Source organism: Chenopodium album, chromosome 5 (assembly GCF_948465745.1).
Source record: "Chenopodium album chromosome 5, dcCheAlbu1.1, whole genome shotgun sequence".
NCBI lineage: Eukaryota > Viridiplantae > Streptophyta > Magnoliopsida > Caryophyllales > Amaranthaceae > Chenopodium > Chenopodium album.
In genome coordinates, this window is record NC_137838.1 from 75,161,115 (window position 1) to 75,179,581 (window position 18,467).

Genomic DNA, 18,467 nt, shown 5'->3' on the forward strand with positions numbered 1-18,467 from the left:
ACGATCTCTATCCATAAGAGAAAGTTGAGAAATTGTGATAAATAAAGCCTAAATAACTTCTGTCAAAGAAAGTATAGCCCTTTGTAACCCAGAATATTCAACCCAGCTATGTGAAAACTAGGAAAAAGATCGATGTTTGATGTTTCTTTGGCACATAAAATTTGTTTGATTTTACGAGGTTTGCATCAATTACATATTTACATGTAACTATAGGCATAAACAAAGGTTATGATAGGAAGAAATGGATTCAATATTAACACTCACCTTGCATCTCAATTTATACATTATACACCTTGAGGGTAAGACCTCACTACATCAGTAAATTCTGAATTCTGAATTCTAAATTAGCAGTCTCCTATAGACAATACAGAGCAATCTATAATACCACTTAGCAAAGTTTCAACAATTTCCAGGAACAGAATAACAAACTTGCAGATTTGGCACTGCAGCTACACGATAAAAGGAGAACTTGAAACTGAGATCATGATGATCAAAATATTATCACGAGCTCAACACGTCGATATAAGCTTCTAGGCAAAAGGACCAAAATTTTCTGGGAAACCCGAAAGGCATAGCTGGCTAGCTGCATTGAGGGGCGCTTACTCATGCATCAGCAAAAGATATCAACTTTCTTTTTGAAAAAAAAAAGGATGAAGAAGGTAACAAGTTCTGGTTCTGCAATAAGTAATGAGAAAAAAGCTATCTGGAGGCCGGAAAGAGCATAATAAACTCTATCCTTTTGCACAAACAGTCTTTTCTTGGTGAAAAGGAAGTTTAGAATCAAACTTTCTCATCAGGTCAAATCCAATATGAACAACATAACAAACAAATAACTTGAAAACTTCACAAAAGGCATACATGTATCAAGAAGGCTATACATCCAGAAGAGTGCATTGAAAGTAATTCACAATTCATATTATACATCTACAAGCAACCTGTAGGTGTATAATCATAGAAGACTTAACAATGCCTATTACATATTAATCCCTATCTTTAACTAAGTTGTTGACCATATTTATTAAAGGAAGAGTGCCTTTTGTCATTATTTCTAGCCTAGATGAGTTAGAGGCATGAGCAAAAAGAGACAACCCGAAAACAAAAAGCTCTGGAAGATATAGCCGAGAAGACAAGAATCCATGCCAATAACGTGGTTCAAGATCGAAAAATGCATCAAAAAATTTTCTTGTGCCTGGCAAATCAAGTTTGAGCAGAATATCCATGCCAAAGCAAAAGAACTCCCTTTGCCGCCTCCTCTCTATTGGCCATAAGTCTTTCCACACTCCTGCAGACAGCTCACTTCCAGCATGATTGCTTCCTGAACCAAGATACTGAACAATTGCATTGGCCACGATTGGAGCGGCTGCCAAAGTCCTTGCTACCATATACCCAGTCGAAGGATGCACCATACCAGCAGTTCCACCAATTCCCACAACTCTTTGAGGGATTACAGGAAGAGGGCCACCCATAGGGATCACACAACGTTCATCCTCCTCAATGCGTGTCACTCTTATGCCAAGGTGCCTTAATCGAGCTTCCATTCTTTGTTGAATGTCTTCCATAGGAAGTCCAGGCCGAGCAACAAGTGAGGTTTCCTCCAAGAATATCCTGTTTGAAGAAAAAGGCATGGCATACAGGAAGGTTGGAATCTTGCTATTTCTTTCTTTTAATTCCTTATTACCATCCAAGTGCGAGTCTCTCCAATCCATGAATAACATCTTATCCAAATCAAAAGGGTGCCCTTCAACTTCAGCCACAATGCCATAAGCAACTTGGTAACCAGGGTTGTATGGTTTATCATACTCAACAAGACATCGAGCAAACCCTGTTGCATCCAAAACCACAGAAGCTTGAATTTTGACACCATCATTGCATATAATTAGAGATTTAGATTCTTCATGTATGACTTTTGTAACTTTTGCTTGATGGAATTTCACCCCATTTGTTATACATTTCTGCATCATTTTCGACTTCAATAGCTTTCTATTTACCCTTCCATACGGCCTATCAAGATTCTTCTTCAAACCCTCATCAATGTAAACAACAGCGCCCGACCAAGTAGTATCAAGGCAATCAAGCAAATCCATGACTTCAAACTCATCCACCCAAACACCATAGTTATTAGGCCATATCAACCTAGGGGATGGATCAATCGAGCACACCGAGAGACCCGCCTCGGAAACTTGCTGAGCAACAGCAAGCCCAGCAGGGCCACCTCCTACAACTACAAGGTCTACCACCATGCCCTTTGATGTATCATACAAGGGTAACTCAAATTCAAGGTTTTCCTTCTTAGTCTCAGGGACAAGCTCCAAAAGGGCACTACTACCTGCTCTAACAAACCCAGTTTTGCACCAATTTTTATGGGGTTTTCTATTAAAATGCTGATTTCCTTTTGAAACAGTCAAATTAGACCATTTTTCAGAAAACCCATAAATTACTGGGTTCCAAAGTTCAAGCTTGGTATGAATCTTAAGCAAAGAACCCATTTATTCTCCAATAAAATTGAAATTAATTCCCAATTGGGTATCTCCAAATCTCACAAAGTTGCTTTAAAATTCTCCAAAAATTGCATAAAAGAAAATTCAACAATTACCAATCATATATAAACAGATCCCTATTACATGCAAACAGATAATTGAAGCAAAAATAGGAATAAAAGTGCAATTATGAAGAATAATTACCAGCTAATGAAGATTAGAGCATTAAATTATCCTTTTTATAAGTGGAATTTGGGCGGTTGAGGAATTGCGCAGTTTTCCACCATGAGAAGGCAATGAAGGAGTAGTGTGAGGAAGTGGGTGACTCTGTACATTGTGTGGCAAAACAAGTGGATTTTATGATGTCTCCAAATTTATTTTGTTATTGAAAACTTAAAAATGTACGAGGGCGGATGGCCTTAGGACCAATAAAAAAAATACCCCTTTGTCCTTATTTGATTGCCTCATTGTCAAAATATGGGTCAAATTTTGATAACTTTGGCTTTCTACCAAAGAAAATATAATCATGTTAAATCTTGTTTGATTCGTCTCATTATAAATTAAAATAATACGGAAATTTCACCAAATGCCCATGAGTTATTTTTTTATTCACCAAATACCCATTAAAATATTTAAATTCATCAAATACTCCTACGTTTAAGAAAATGTCACCAAATGCCTTTAATGACTAATATGCGACGTGGCAGCCTCTAATTGGTTGTTGGAATATTAGTTAATTAATTATTAAAAAAAATTTAAAAATAAAAAAAATTTTAAAAATAAATAAAAAAATTTTAAAAAAAAAAACCCCACCACCAGCCACCACTGCCACCACGCCAGATCCCACCCCTCCCCCTGCGCCGGTGGTCCTAAATCGCCGGCGAGGCCAACCCCCCACCCCTCCGACACCCCTTCCCCTACCCCCAGCCCCTTCTCCCTCCTTTTCCCCTCCCCTTAAACCCCTCCCCAACCTCGAAAATCCCCCCCTCCTTCGCGGCCGGCGTCCAAACCCCCTCCCCGACGCCGGCGAACCTCTTTCGCCCCACCCCCCGCCATCCCCACCCCCTTTCCCCCCTAAACCACCACCCAAAAAAACCCGAAAAACCCCTTAATCGAAAAAACCCCAAATCGAAATCTAGGGTTTCGATTTAGGGGGTTTTGGTTTTTTTGGGTGGTGGTTTAGGGGGGAAAGGGGGTGGGGATGGCGGGGGGTGGGGCGAAAGAGGTTCGCCGGCGCCGGGGAGGGGGTTTGGACGCCGGCCGTGAAGAAGGGGGGTTTTTCGAAGTTGGGGAGGAGTTTAAGGGGGGGGGAACGGAGGGAGAAGGGGGCTGGGGGTAGGGGAGGGGGTGTCGGAGGGTGGGGGGCTGGCCTCGCCGGCGATTATGGACCATCGGCGCAGGGGGAGGGGTGGGATCTGGCGTGGTGGCTGGTGGTGGGCCGCTGGCACGGGGATGATAGGGGAGGGGGTGGCTGGGGGTGGGTTTAATTTTTTTTTTATTAATTAAGTAATTAATTGATTAACTAATTAAAAGGGAACCAATTGCAGCATGCCACGTGGCCTAATTCCGTTAGTTATTAAGGGCGTTTGGTGACATTTTTTTTAAACTCAAGTGTATATGGTGAATTTGAAAATTTGCATGGGTATATGGTGAATAAAAAAATAACTCAGGGGCATTTGGTGAAATTTCCGAAAATAATATCTACTTTTGATAATTTTAGTGCATATAGAAATTAAAATATAAATGATATAATACGTGTCTTAGAAACCGCGTAAACTCAAATAGGGAAAAAATAAAGTGACAGAGTAACGTGTGGTTGTAGGCTTCGTTTGAAGCACACCTACATAAGCATGTTGTAAATATGCTTGACACTTATCGGAAGTGGGAATTGACATATATAATTAGAGACAACGATTAGGGACAAAGAAAGTAGGGATCCGCCAACAAGTTTTTAAGGAACTTGTAAACCGTTCACGTATCATTTAAGGCAACCACGAATAAGGGATAACTATAGGCAACAATGATTGAACCGTGAAGGTTACACCCCATTCATAATCCATGAGATTACTAACTCCATATGGTTCGGAATCCCGAAATAAGGATCGGAGATGATGGTACGAAGTGGGTCATTGAGTCACATTCGCCTGTATTCGATTCTTATAGTGAAAAATATTCCTGCGATCTCAAAGTCACGCAAACAACGATTCAATTTGCTCCGAACTATAATTAAAATTGGTTGTATATTAATGCAACATATAATTATAAAATATCGTGATCACTTGATTAAACAACAAGATTAGAGAACCTAACCCGGTTTTCTAAATTATTTTATTAGGCGTGATTTTCAATTACATATTCCCTTTAACATTCAATATGTGATCAACAATAAACAATAGGTACAATATTAATATTAGAAGCAATTTAACAATAATGTCGTTAGTCAAATCAAATCATAAAAATAACCATAATCATGATACTAGCAATAAGAGTAATTAAGTGATTAATGACTCACTTTCCGCGTTTTTTTGAATAAACTGTTAGGAAATTCAATAAAAATATAAATCAAATTGAAACGATTAAATTAAATAAAATAAAAAAGAATTGATTTGGTCTAAACCCTTAGTTAATTCTACCTTTCACGCCTTGGTTTAAGTATAGAACTTCGGGTCAAATATGGACTCCTTGGAGTGCTTAAGGGATATGTTGTGGAAGAATAGGGAGGCTAGTATTTAGGCTGAAGAGAGAAGAGAATGATTGTTGGTGTAGGAAGAAAGAGAATGATTTTTGGTGCCCCGAAACTGGAAGAAATCAGGTTCGTATTTATAGAGAAAAAAAAAGTAGGGTGAAGCACGTAACCCTAGAATTGAAAAGGTGCCGCGAAAAAACCCTAATTGAACGCCGCGTGATGGCGTGTTTGCGTGACACGGTGCACATCACCATCACGCGATGTGCATACCGTGGCGTGATATTTCCCTGTTTTCACGCGTTTTTAAAACTATGATAACTTTTGATCCATAACTCGGAATAAGCCATATAATATACCTTGGAAAGTCTATCAAGTCTAATTTCCATCCCAATTTAGAATCAGGTCAAAATATTTTGTAGATTTTAAGATATGGCCATTTTAGTGAAAGGGTGTCGGTTTTGGGCCGAGTTTAGTGTTTTGCTTATATCTTCTTCGTATTAAATCAGAATTGGGCTTATGATATATTTTTAGAAAGCTTATTGAAAGGCCTATCCAACGAATATTTTGATCAAAACTTTTAAGGCCATAAAATCAAATTAGCTCGGTTTGTGTGTTGTGGACACGAAAAGAGGAAAATAAGTTATAGTTTGGGAAAATGGGCTAAGAATTGAGTTGATCTGAAATGTATTGAGATTGAATATGGATTTAAGCACTCCAAAGATTAAATACTCAACTCGACTAATAATGGTGGTGAAAGGTTGTTCATCATCGGGTTTGGTTTTGGGAGACATTTTTAGATTGAGACGGAGAATGATTTAAGACGTTATGTGATCCTAAATCACTCTGCATACGTCGATAGTTCCGCAGATAATAGAATGAAGAGTACAGAATGCGTATCTGACACCAGTGTTTCGGTGGCAAATAAGTTTATAATATGATGTTCGTTATTCATTTTTCATTTTAACTTGAATTTGAATTTGGTTAATGATGATGAAAGGAAGTATTTTGAGGAGGAGGAAAGTAATTCTCTCGTCTTTATTATTGTACAAAATCGCAAAACAGGTTATTCTGGTCAGTCTCAAATCCACAAGGATCAAGAATTCCAGTCCCAATCCATTGTGGTTCCAATCCGATTATAGATTGGTGCACAATGCAACATTATAGAACAATCATCAAATGTAGCATTTGGTTCTGCTGTACTCTGTAGAACTTTTTTCACCAACTCATATTATTAGATTCACATTTCAAAACGCAATATAATTTGCTTCTCCTTGCAACTTTCTAAGAGATTATATGAACTTCCAGAATGTAGACCTCTACTAAAGAGACAGTAAGAAAATTTCTATAACATTGTTGGAGTCCCTAGATACACTAGCTGCATCTCTAAAGAATATTATAGATGTTTCATGATGAAGTTAACTCTGTGAAAGTTCGTGACCACGTTTTGCAGCTGCCACCACAGCATTAATCAAGGTGCCACGAAATCCACCTTTCTCCAACTCATGAATACCAGCAATTGTAGTGCCTCCAGGTGATGCAACATCGTCTTTGAGCTGAGCAGGATGTTTCCCACTGTTAACAGCCATGGATGCTGCTCCGAGAACCTGCAAGATAACCACCAAACCTGGTCACATATATAACAGAAATTATAAGAAAATGCAAGAGTGAAAAATAAAGAATCTTGCTATTCCTGGTGATCCTCCCCATTCCTTTTCCTACCCCAAAGGTATTTTATGGGATTTTGTTCAGTGATTATTTTGTCAGCTAGCCTGAGGTTCCATCAGTTGTCAATCACTGCTGATTTCTTTGTTTTGATATTTTTGAAGCCTATTTGATGCCAAAGCACAAACTTATCCCAGTATAGGAAAATCACAGATGTGTGGATGGGCTTTATGGGAATCCCTTGATGAGTAGACTTTCAATTACACCTTTTTTTTTTTTTTGACTTTCAATTACACCTGAGGTGCCAATCAGTCTCGCTTTTGTGCTTGTAGCACCTTCTACCTGCATCTAAAGAATGATGCACAGCATTTCCATCCATCGTAATAAGGTTTATGGTAGATATCATCCATATGTAACAATATTACTCAGTTCACTACAATGAGAGTGGATATTAAAAGGTGCAGCTTGCAATCTAAGGGAAAATGGACAGTCCAGTGTTCACATATAACTATCCAAAGTGGAACAAAGCAATGAATGGAGATACCTTACTACTATGAAAAGAGCACAAGAGAACAGTAACTAAACCAGAAACATACAATTTGGGGTTATGATACTTACTTTTTAGAAAGAAATATAAAGGAACAGCGCAGTGACTAAAACAAAAACATTACTCGTAGTTTTCTGGTACATATAGAATTGAAAACTACACAAGATTCAGTAAAATCACATGCTAATGCAGACACTGTTAATGAAACATTGACACCAATAACAAGGTCAAGATATTGCAGAAAAAAGGAATGAAACTTACAGTTTGAGCAGCTAAACCCTTGGCAAGTTCTCGTGGCAGACCTGCAGCAACTCCTCCATCAGCCAAGGCTTCAATAGCCAAGAATATATATGCTGGCCCACTTCCACTACACATATCAGGAACAATTAAGTTCAATTAGTAGAGATTTGATCTGATGCACCTTTATCTATTACAGATATAAAAACATTAACTCAAGCCGTCATGATATTAATGGGATGCATTGGTAATGGTAAGTCACAAGGATCAATTACTTCTTACATACCTGAGGCCAGTAATTGCGTCAAACAACTTTTCATTGGCTCTCCAAGCCTTGCCAATTGCTCCAAATAATTTTTCTATAAGCTCGCCATCCTCTTCAGTTGCTGTCCCTCCCAAACTTATCACTACAAAATTGTCAGCATATATACAAAAAAAAAAAGATCAGATGCAATCATGCACAATAGTATGGGGCAAGAGAAAACAAACCAAAGATGGTCTCAGGAATCAGACTACTTTTATAAGATTGGACTTTCCAAATTTGCAAACAAAAGCAAAGAGCTCAAACAGGATCTGTTTGAGCTCACCCACAAGCCAGTTACCCCACATTAGAGGAAAGGAGAGACAATGACAATTAAAAAAACACAGCAACTTACTTATGGCTCACTGATTTTAGATGGATATTGGGCAAATAAGTGATTAGCTCTTCTCCTTAGGCCCTTAATATCAGTGGTCCAGACCCACTTTTGATCCAACAGAATCAGATTTACCATTGGAGAAAAAAAAACCATTTAGCTGGGTTCGTTAGGTCAATTTGGTAGGTGGTGAAAGATTCAGATTGCTTGACAGATCAAATCACAATTTTTTTTCCTTGCATTATTAATGAAATATGATTGGACTTAATTTATAATGCCTAGCTGTCTATATTTAGGGGTTCAACCCACACCCAAAAAAAAAAAAAAAAAAAAAACCCCGAAGATAGGAAAATACACATCCCTGAACTATCCTTTATATGAAAAGATTGTCACAACAGCAATTGAGAAGTGCTCAGTAGATCAACCATCAAGGATCAATAGGTTCAGTCTCAAGACTACAGAGCTGAGGTGTGGATCCCATTTACTGTTTCCAGGACACTTAAGGAGGTTCATCAGCCCATCAACTTTTTACTTGAAAGAAAGCAACTATTGTACCTTGGAAGTTTTAGCAAGGAATATTAAGTCAACAAATTAATAATGTTGTTAACACTTTACAATGTGCAGTGCGTAAAAAAAAAAAAAACACAATGTGCAGGCGCCAATCAGCTACTGAACTTAGATGAGTCACCTTACCCATTTTACTTCGTATCTGTCCTAGATAGTTTACCTTTCCTTGATATTATGAATCCAACATGGCCACAAATAAATTAGATACAAGCAGTCTAATTTACTAATTTAAAGCAGGTCCTCCCCTAATCAGTAGACTAGGTTTTAAAGTAAGTGTCTGTTAAACTTGAATATGATTTGTCACTTAATATCATGCAACATTACTTATAGTACAAAATACAAATGCAATACTACTTGCCATTTAACAATGATGCAATAATCAACAATTTCTTAAGGGTCGTTTGGTTCACTAATGTGGAATGGATTGGTATGGATTCTCATACTTGGGTGGTATGGATTATATATCCCATACCAAGTCCAACCTAAAGTTGTTTGGATTAACAATGGAATGGATTCTCATACTTGAGTGGTAGTATGGATTATGAATCCTTAGGGGGGAGGTGGGTATGAGATTCCAATAGAATGGGGTGGAGTTAGAATCCCCGAGGTATGAGATTCCATACTTAAATAGCCCAACCAAACAAATAAAACCATGGAATGGATTCTAAATCCATTCCAACCCATTCCAACATAGTGAACCAAACAACCCCTTAGTCTGTGAGAATAATAAAAAAAAAAATAAAAAAAAATAAAAAAAAAAAAAAAGAAAGGTTCACAATGTACTATTCAGCAATCAGTAAAAAAACGATTGTATGATGTTGATGCATTGAGCAAATGAGCATGAAGGCCACAACCCCACAGGGCATAAAATCTAATAAAGTCTTACCATCACTCTGGAAATTATTGAAAAAGTAATCACGAGTTTCAAATGTAGCAGAATAATACTATTAAAAGATGGAAACAAACCTGATGCTGCCATTCCCACAGCAGCAGGAGTATTAGGCATTACCCTAATAAAACGGCTCTGTCCAGCCCATTCCTAGCAATGACACAACAGCAAACAGATTAACAAGTGTCAAAGCTCAATGCAATGGTTTAACAGATAACGACCAGAAATAATTAAGAAACAGACTGCATGTTTTCTTCTACTTCCCCACTTCTTGATTATTTAGTTGTACGTTTGAGATTGAAATTGTATAAGATCACTAATAGCAAAATATGCTATGTAAAGAAATCAATTAACAACAGTCAAAAGAAAGGATACTTATCACTTAACCAATAAAGACTAAAGAGCCTAACATATCCATTTTTCCCACTGCCAAATACTCCGAATACCTGTAAATCCTTCAATTTTGTTCCAGCGACCACTGATACTAGCAGCTGCTTCTCTGTAAGCTTTGGTCTCAACTGTAACACCACATCCTTGACTGCACCACGTAACAAAAGATAACGAGGTTAAATTACAAAGTTGTTCTTCAAATAAATGGTATTATGCATAACTCAGCAATGCAATACAAAATCTGCCGATTACATACTACTCCCTCCGTCCCATTTTATAGTAAAACAAAAATATCCTTTTTTTTTTTTTTTTTTTCAAAGTCACATTACGCTATCAAATCAAAGTTTCTTCAACCATGTTAGACAAGCCAAATCCCAAATGTATTACTTCCAAATGTTGTCGAATTCGATGAGGACGGAGGAAGTATTAAAATCAAACGAACAATCTACAATCTTCAACAAAAATAAAACTTAAAAATATGATTCATTAGAGAATGTAGTAAGAGTACCAATTTGAGGTTTTACAGAGAAAATAACCACGTCACATTCTTCAACAACCTGTAGATACCACACATTTACTCCTCTCAATAATAATGATCAGAATCGATTCGTATAACTCAAAACACTACGTCAACATACTCCAAAACCAATCGTATTAGAAATTTCCAACAAAATTCATCAATTCTCATCTTGTACAACTCAAATTCGCTAGCATAATCAATCCAAATTAATCAATAAACATAGTATATTATAATAATCAAGCATATAAAATGGAAATATTCTACAAATTCAAGCACAAATGCAATGAAATTCAAAATCAATTCATACAAAAAATACAGAAATTGATAATAATATTTATAAAAAAAAAAAAAAAAAAAAAAAAAAAAAAAAAAAAGCAGTTAATCGTGAATAAAAGGAAGAAACCTGGTGATTGTGATCGACGACGGAAACGCCGAAAGATTGAAAAGCTTCGCGTCGTTGGGCGCCAAGGTGGGCGGTAAAAATCCGGGAAGGAGGCAAAACGCCGGAGTTGACGACACCTCTGGCAATGCTTTCCGCCATTTTTCCAGCTCCGATGAAACCTAGCTTGAATGTGTCACTTGGAATTGGTGTTGTCGCCATTGTTGATCCTTTCTACTGTCTCTCGTCTTTGGTTTCTGGTTCTGGTTATAGTAGTAGAGTAGTAGGGTTCAACAACTTCCACTGAATACTGGATTACTCACGCAAAATAACTAAGGAGTACTCTTAAATCCTGATTGCAACATACGGATTCTGTTTCGTAGAGAGGTCAATTTTTCTAACAAGGTCGGGTTTGATGAATTTGGGTCAGGGTTTTATTTTAAAGTTTAATCATGTTAAATTTGAATTGGATTATTTGGGTTGGATCAGATTAAATTTATCGGATTAGTTTTTGACACCTTTTAAATACATGTATATAAAGCGCATTATTAATGGATTCATACTACGGAGTGATACACATTACGGAGGATTAACAAGGCCAACACTTACATTAATCATTACACAATCATATTCATAATCCTAGGGTTACATTCTTAATATTACTATTAAAGGGAACCTCACCCAATAAGGACCCTATTGAGACGGCACCTCTCACTGGTTTAGCCAGCCCAACTGCGCTAGTTATCACTTGAGAGTAGAGGGGGGGGGGGGGGGAGGAAATCTCCAACTCCCTACTTCCAAGCATTTTGTAGTTGGTGGGGCTCGAATTCGTGACATCAAAGTCACAACTCACAAGGTGAGTTCCCCACCAACTCCACCAAACTTTGTTTGGCAATAGTTACAAAATACTATAATTTAGGAAATTTTGACAATTACCACCTTCTATTATGTCCATTTTAGCAATTATCACCTTGTATTTTTTTTTTTAAATTACTACCTTCTATTTTCAAATATATCAAAAGTTACCACCTTCTCCACCACATGACGTCATGTGGGCCCCACCCTTTACCTTTCCCTCCCATTTCTTCGATTCTCATTTCTCCTCTCACTTTTTCCCCCCAAAAAAATCAAAACACTTCAATTTACTCCTCTAAATCCAAATTGACGAATAATTATTGGTGGTTGCTGCAACATGACAATGATTCCCAAAAGAAAGGTATGTTGTTCATCTTAATTTCTTAATTTAGGGGTTTTCAATGCATTTTAGGGTTAATGGTTGTAATTTTGCGAATCAAATTAACAACAAATTAGGGTTGAAATTAGGGTTTTGCGAATCAAATTAGGGGTGAGGGTGTTCAATTGGTGAACTAATTGAGATATCCTAGCTTGGTCCCCCCTTCAACAATGACGTTTCCAACCCAATTGTAATATGATACTGCGCCTGGAACAAGGTACAATTTTGGGCAATTTAGCAACTATTTTGACCAAGAATTATGAGGGAGAGAGAGGATGTGACAATATATAGGGAGTAAATTTTCAGAAAGTATTAGGTAGGTGAGGAAGAATTGATTGCCATTAATAGTGAAGGAAAGAGAAGAGAGACAGGGGAGATGAGAATCGAAGTGAGGAAGGGGAAATAGGAAGGAAAGATAAAGGGTGGGGCCCACATACATGACGTCATGTGGTGGAGAAGGTGGTAACTTTTAGGGGCCGTTTGGTTCGCACGGGGGAATCGGAATGGAATGAACAAAGAGAATGACAAGGAATGGAATGAAAATCCCCCAATTTTGGGGTGTTGTTTGTTTTGAATAACAAAGGAATGGAATGAATGAAAGGTCACCCATCCAACCACCTTCACACTACCACACCACCACCTTCACACCTACCAACACCACCTGAAAACCAGCCCAGAACACCGCCGCCCCTCCCCGACCACCGCCAACCCTCCCCCGAGCCTCGCCGCCCTCCCCTCCCCCGTAAAAACCACCCATAGCCCCGATCTCCCTTGACCCAGAAAATCGCCGCCCAACACCACCTCACTCCTTCACACAATAAAAGCTTACACATCAATCCAATTCATAGCCTAACAATTTCTTGGATTAAATCAATTAATTCATCAATTATACATTTTAATTCCAAGTTGATTTTCCAACTTTTCGTGATATTAAGTTAATTGGTCAATCAATTAAATTGATTAGTTTTTCGAAAAATTAAACTAAAAATGCCTCTGAATTCAAACAATAATGGCAGGAAATTAAACTAATAAATTGAATATGAATTTGTAGATGAATTTAGATATTGAGGGTTACCAGTGGAATTGGAGTGAAGGAATCCTTGCAATTTGTCAACGGAGGGGCTGAACTGAACAGGTTCGCCGGAATTTTATCGGGGGAGGGGAGGGCGGCGAGGCTCGGGGGAGGGTCGGCGGTGGTCGGGGGAGGGGCGGCGGTGGTTAGGGCTGGTTTTCCGGTGGTGTTGGTAGGTGTAAAGGTGGTGATGTGGTGGTGTGAAGGTGGGTAGGGAAAGGGAATGGAAAAGTCTAGGGAGGGGTGGGGAATGAAGTTGGAAGGATTTGGGGTAATGGAGAGGGTAAAGGGAATGATTAAAAGTGCTTAACAAACAACAACAAAGAGAATCGGGGCAGTTGATTCCCTTTCCCTTTCCTGAATACCCCCAACCAAACGGCCCCTTAATGTTTTTGAAAATAAAAGGTGGTAACTTTCGAAAAAAAAAAATACAAGGTGATAATTGCTAAAATGGACATAATAGAATGTGGTAATTATCAAAATTTCCTATAATTTACAACAAACTTCAAATGAAAATAACTACGGGTACAATTAGATTAACCATTGGTAAGATGACAATTATTGTTCACATGACTACATGAGATTCTCTTTGTCAAAAGAAAAAAGAAAAGACTACATGAGATTGTAAGAATACTAAGAAGAAGAGCATCAGGTAAGTCCAAAAACTAGCATCTTATCTCGTGAGTATTACGGATTCACCAATCCTCCAAGACGTGTCTATTTTTGCTAACATGTACAAGACTAAACTTGATTAAAAAAAAAAAAACATCATGGATGACGTTTGACGGCCAAGTTTAGAAAGAAAGAGTTGGAAACGCTTTTTCTTCCACTATCTTAATAATATCTCAATCCCTATTAATTTCCATCATATAAAACTAATCAAAAGCATTAAAATAAGAGAGCATAAAACAAAAGTATGGCGGATTTGTTTATAAAGCAGGCTGAACAATATGCAAATGCGAGGCCAACATATTCAACGGATCTCTTTGAGTTCATTGCCTCCAAAACTCCATCTCATTATCTTGTTTGGGATGTTGGCACTGGTAGCGGTCAAGCCATTCCCCCTGTTAGTTCTTTTCCTCTTTTATTACATGCTTCAATTTTAAATCATTTGTTAATTTAATTTATTGGACCAATTTATTCATTCAAATTAACATTCAATAGTTTTTTTTATTATAAATATCTGGATTCATTGATTAAAATTGATTTTTATAAAGTCAATACAAATTACAATTCGGGGTGAAGAGAATCGAGATATGACTTATCGACTTGTTGTACACATACTTTGTGGAAGAACCTAATCGATTTGTGTGGTAATTTGTATGGCATGTTGAGTTGTTGATTACTAAAGATAGTTTGTAAAAATTCAAATCTTGGGAAATTGTACTTAATTCATAATTTAATCTTTTCTAGTGTGTTACCTCATTCCGATCATTTTCTAAGAAATTCCGATTATTTCCTATGTTTCGAGGTAACTTTTATTCCGAAGAAAATTAATGCTTAATGATCTATACACTTTTTTTTTTTCCAGCTAGCAAAGATCTACAAGAATGTGATAGGCACAGACACAAGCCAAAAACAGCTAGAGTTTGCACCAAAACTTCCTAATGTCAAGTACCAACATACTTCCCCTACTATGTCTATTGAGGAGCTCCAACAAAAAGTTGCATCTCAATCAACCTTAGACTTAGTCACAATAGCACAAGCAATGCATTGGTTTGACCTCCCCAAATTCTTTGACTTGGTGAAATGGGCCTTAAAAAAGCCCAATGGGGTCATTGCGGCCTGGTGCTACACTGTTCCTGAGATCAACGATGAAGTGGACGCAGTATTTGGGCCATTTTACAAAGATAATTCAGGTCCACATTGGGAGGAGGCCCGAAAGCTCGTGGATAATAAGTATATGGATATTTATTTCCCGTTTGAGCCGGTTAATGGGCTGGATCATACGGGTCCATTTGAGTTCAAGGCTGAGAAGGTTATGACTTTGGAAGATTTTTTGATGTATATTAGGTCTTGGTCTGCCTATAATACTGCTAAGGAGAAAGGTGTTGAATTGTTAACAGATGAAGTCATAGAGAAATTCAAGCATGCTTGGAGTAAAGGCGATGGAGCGAACGAAAAAGTTCTGAAATTTCCAATTTATTTGAGGATTGGTAAAGTCGGGAATCTTGATCACTAAAAAATGATTTGGAAAAATGATCGGAGGGAGTAATATATTATGATGTATTCTAATAAAAACTAAACTTCACATATAAGAGTTGAGAGCGATGAAGTGAGCTCAACAAGTGGATATGTATTCACCGTGTCTTGGAAGTCTTCAAAATAGACTTGTACCTACGAGTTTTTTAATAAGTAATGAAGCGTCAATTTTTCTTTAGTTGGCTTAGGTTTGATTACTTTTTCCGCATCACAAATCTATAGAAATAGAAGTGAACATAACTATAGTGTTAGTACATAAGTATAAACAATCTTAGTGGTGTTAGTTGCAACTACCACACTTACAAATAGATGATCAGATATTCAGATTGATCACCATGTTTCTGTCAGTGATTAGGTGCATAGATCATTCAACAGAAAGCTTGACAAAAGAGATAAACTTAAATAAACTCATAAGTAATACTGTATTAAAAACTAATTAATTCTAAGAATAGGTAATGTGCAATATAAGTATATAACCTTATAATAAGGTTAATTATTAAAAATGTCTACGCCTAATAACCTAAGACATAATTATATTTAAGCTTGAAAGTGTCTTCAAATCTTCATAATCAAATCAAATTCCTTAAAGATTGAACATGACTTTGATTGCATTACCACCACGAGCACTGGTCTCAAATGCTTCTACCACCTCCTCTTCGGTGAATCCAAACCTATGAGTTATTAGAGGCTTCACATCAATTTTTCCGCTACTCAAAAACTCTAAACATTGTGGCCAAGTGTTCTTGTACCGAAAAACTCCCAACACATCTACCTCCCTGTAATGTTACAAACAAAATCAATTAGTAAACACGGATGACAATATATTTCGTAACTATGTCAATATGATGTTTATTACTTCGTACAATATGTGTGAAAAAAAAAATCTCCTAAGAATGTTTACCTTGAGGCAGCCGGGGTTAAAGGAACGGTCATGATACAATGACCCATCCCAATTAGGCAAACTTTGCCTCCGTTTCGAGTAGCACCCAAAGCAGTTGATACGGTTTTATCAAAACCGGCACAATCAAGGGTAACATCTACGTCTTTTCCCATAGCTTTCTTAATTTTCTCAACTTCTACGGCCACATCCTACAAAATAATACACAACACACAATTTTTACTAAAATTCAAGTACGTCCAGTATATAATAATACTTGTAATTTAAAGATATTAATTGTCAAAGATATACAATCTTGGAAATTGAAAACTAACAAACCTCCTTGTTAGTAGAAACTTGGACAACATCATAAGCACCAAGACTCTTAGCAACAGAGAGACGATGTTCATCAACATCAGCCACCACAATCCTAGGGGCTCCAAAAGCCTTGGCTGAAAGCAGAGTAACAAGACCAATAGGTCCTGCTCCAATGATCAAAACTGTAGTCTCAGCCCCAACCTTAGCGCGACGACAACCGTAAACACCAACACTTAGAGGCTCACACATTGCTCCTTCTTCCAAACTTACATTATCAGGTAGTTTAAAGCATAAAGTTGCAGGGTGCACAATCTACATGTAACAAAATAATTAAAACACATTAAACCTTATAGTATAATATATAAGGTATGATTATGTAACAATATACAAACTATTTTAGGAAATTGAATTAAAGTTGATAAATTACCTGATTTGCAAGAGAACCATGAATAGGAGGAGTTGCAAAAAACTTCATATCAGGGCAAAGGTTGTAGCTTCCTTCCTTGCAGCGATTACACCTCCAACAACCGATCCCCGGCTCGAGTGCTACCCGATCACCGGGAGCTAGGTCAGTCACCTCGCTACCGACTTCTTCAATGATACCAGCACATTCATGGCCGATTACCATCGGTTCTTTGACTTGGTAATCTCCACAACTCATTGTCTAATATACCACAACAATACATAACATGTTTAATTTTAAGTTTACATACATACAATAACAAATATTTACGTGACAACTAAATCGAGACAGATCGAGATTACTGTACAATAAATTACCTTCAAGTAGTGAACATCACTACCACAAATTCCAACTGCCTTCATCCGAACCCTTACATCATTAGGCCCTAAACAAGATTACACGACTTTTATTAGCATCTAATCTATGGAATTCAATCAAAAGTTTTCGAAAAATACACAAAAACTCGAAAATTTACCAAGATTAGGAAGTTTGAAAGGTTGAATCTTGAGATTGTTTACTCCAAGAAGCCATGCTGCCATGTTTTCAGAAGAATCAGCAACATCATTAGCGTTTCCACCTTTTCCCATTGTTATTTTTTTTTTTCTAGCTTATGAAAAAACTCGAGAATATTAATATGAATGCTTCGAAATTTTTGTGATGGTTGAGAAGGGGAGATGTACGTTGTTTATATACAAGATCGGTATGTATAATTCTTAAAAAAAAAATTGGATAAATTAGATGTGTAGGATATTATTCTATCTAGAAATTTACCCTTTTAAGAGAATATTTGACCGGTGGATAAATTGGTTTAAAATTCATCTTTTTCCAAAAACTAAAAGTTACCTTAGTAGATGATACTTCGTATACAACGATGGATATCTACTTATACTTTGCTATTGCCATAATTATATCATATCACACAAATCACTAATATAAACAAATCACTAATATAAATAAAGTCAATCCGGTAGCCACGCTTATGTCATAGACTCTTATTATCGATAAACTTCTAATATTTCGTATACACAAAATTAATCGTAATTTTTAATAAACATACCATAACTCGGTTTTATTTCCATACTAAAATTCATTTTAAAAAGTTCTTTAAAATAAGAACAATTTATAATATTTTTTTAATGTATTTAAAAAATTATAGAGAATCATTAAAAATAAGTTTTAAATAGTAAAAATAATTTTAATATGGTAGAATACTTTAGTTCAGTTAAAATATTTTAATTTCATTAAAAATAATTTGAGTTAATAATAACATGAAAAACTATCAACAAACAAAAACTACAGAAATACACTATTA

At 36.8% G+C, this 18,467-nt stretch overlaps 4 protein-coding genes across 4 annotated transcripts; 1 reads left to right on the plus strand and 3 right to left on the minus strand.

The window, feature by feature from the left end:
• Window positions 1-810: 810 nt before the first annotated feature.
• On the minus strand, window positions 811-2,834 carry LOC145632302 (lycopene beta cyclase, chloroplastic-like). The gene has a single exon (XM_081684641.1). The coding sequence runs from the start codon at window positions 2,484-2,486 to the stop codon at window positions 981-983; it is 1,506 nt and encodes a 501-aa protein (XP_081540767.1). The 5' UTR covers window positions 2,487-2,834; the 3' UTR covers window positions 811-980.
• A 3,529-nt stretch (window positions 2,835-6,363) lies between these two features.
• Window positions 6,364-11,386, minus strand: LOC145632303 (pyrroline-5-carboxylate reductase-like). Its single transcript, XM_081684642.1, has 7 exons — window positions 11,014-11,386; window positions 10,599-10,647; window positions 10,147-10,238; window positions 9,778-9,850; window positions 7,896-8,016; window positions 7,634-7,739; window positions 6,364-6,767 (listed from the first exon to the last, which is right to left on the minus strand). Exons 1-7 carry the CDS (start codon window positions 11,209-11,211, stop codon window positions 6,579-6,581), a joined length of 828 nt encoding a protein of 275 aa, XP_081540768.1. The 5' UTR covers window positions 11,212-11,386; the 3' UTR covers window positions 6,364-6,578.
• Window positions 11,387-14,183: 2,797 nt separating this feature from the next.
• On the plus strand, window positions 14,184-15,675 carry LOC145632304 (uncharacterized). The gene is made up of 2 exons (XM_081684643.1): window positions 14,184-14,361; window positions 14,827-15,675. Exons 1-2 carry the CDS (start codon window positions 14,212-14,214, stop codon window positions 15,475-15,477), a joined length of 801 nt encoding a protein of 266 aa, XP_081540769.1. The 5' UTR covers window positions 14,184-14,211; the 3' UTR covers window positions 15,478-15,675.
• Window positions 15,676-15,840: 165 nt separating this feature from the next.
• On the minus strand, window positions 15,841-17,777 carry LOC145632305 (sorbitol dehydrogenase-like). Its single transcript, XM_081684644.1, has 6 exons — window positions 17,631-17,777; window positions 17,473-17,540; window positions 17,120-17,356; window positions 16,714-17,004; window positions 16,399-16,586; window positions 15,841-16,273 (listed from the first exon to the last, which is right to left on the minus strand). The coding sequence occupies exons 1-6, from the start codon at window positions 17,740-17,742 to the stop codon at window positions 16,081-16,083; spliced, it is 1,089 nt and encodes a 362-aa protein (XP_081540770.1). The 5' UTR covers window positions 17,743-17,777; the 3' UTR covers window positions 15,841-16,080.
• Between the last annotated feature and the right edge of the window lie 690 nt (window positions 17,778-18,467).

Excerpts from the sequence above, each read along its gene's own strand:
- LOC145632302 (XM_081684641.1), bottom strand. The coding sequence starts at position 2,486 with ATGGGTTCTTTGCTTAAGATTCATACCAAGCTTGAACTTTGGAACCCA.
- LOC145632303 (XM_081684642.1), bottom strand. The coding sequence starts at position 11,211 with ATGGCGACAACACCAATTCCAAGTGACACATTCAAGCTAGGTTTCATC. Across the intron at positions 8,017-9,777 it reads TGTGGGAATGGCAGCATCAG|TGATAAGTTTGGGAGGGACA; the intron begins GTTTGTTTCCAT and ends ACAATTTTGTAG. Across the intron at positions 7,740-7,895 it reads GACGCAATTACTGGCCTCAG|TGGAAGTGGGCCAGCATATA; the intron begins GTATGTAAGAAG and ends TGATATGTGTAG.
- LOC145632304 (XM_081684643.1), top strand. The coding sequence starts at position 14,212 with ATGGCGGATTTGTTTATAAAGCAGGCTGAACAATATGCAAATGCGAGG. Across the intron at positions 14,362-14,826 it reads GCGGTCAAGCCATTCCCCCT|CTAGCAAAGATCTACAAGAA; the intron begins GTTAGTTCTTTT and ends TTTTTTTTCCAG.
- LOC145632305 (XM_081684644.1), bottom strand. The coding sequence starts at position 17,742 with ATGGGAAAAGGTGGAAACGCTAATGATGTTGCTGATTCTTCTGAAAAC. Across the intron at positions 17,541-17,630 it reads TTTCAAACTTCCTAATCTTG|GGCCTAATGATGTAAGGGTT; the intron begins GTAAATTTTCGA and ends AATCTTGTTTAG. Across the intron at positions 17,005-17,119 it reads ATGGTTCTCTTGCAAATCAG|ATTGTGCACCCTGCAACTTT; the intron begins GTAATTTATCAA and ends TGTTACATGTAG.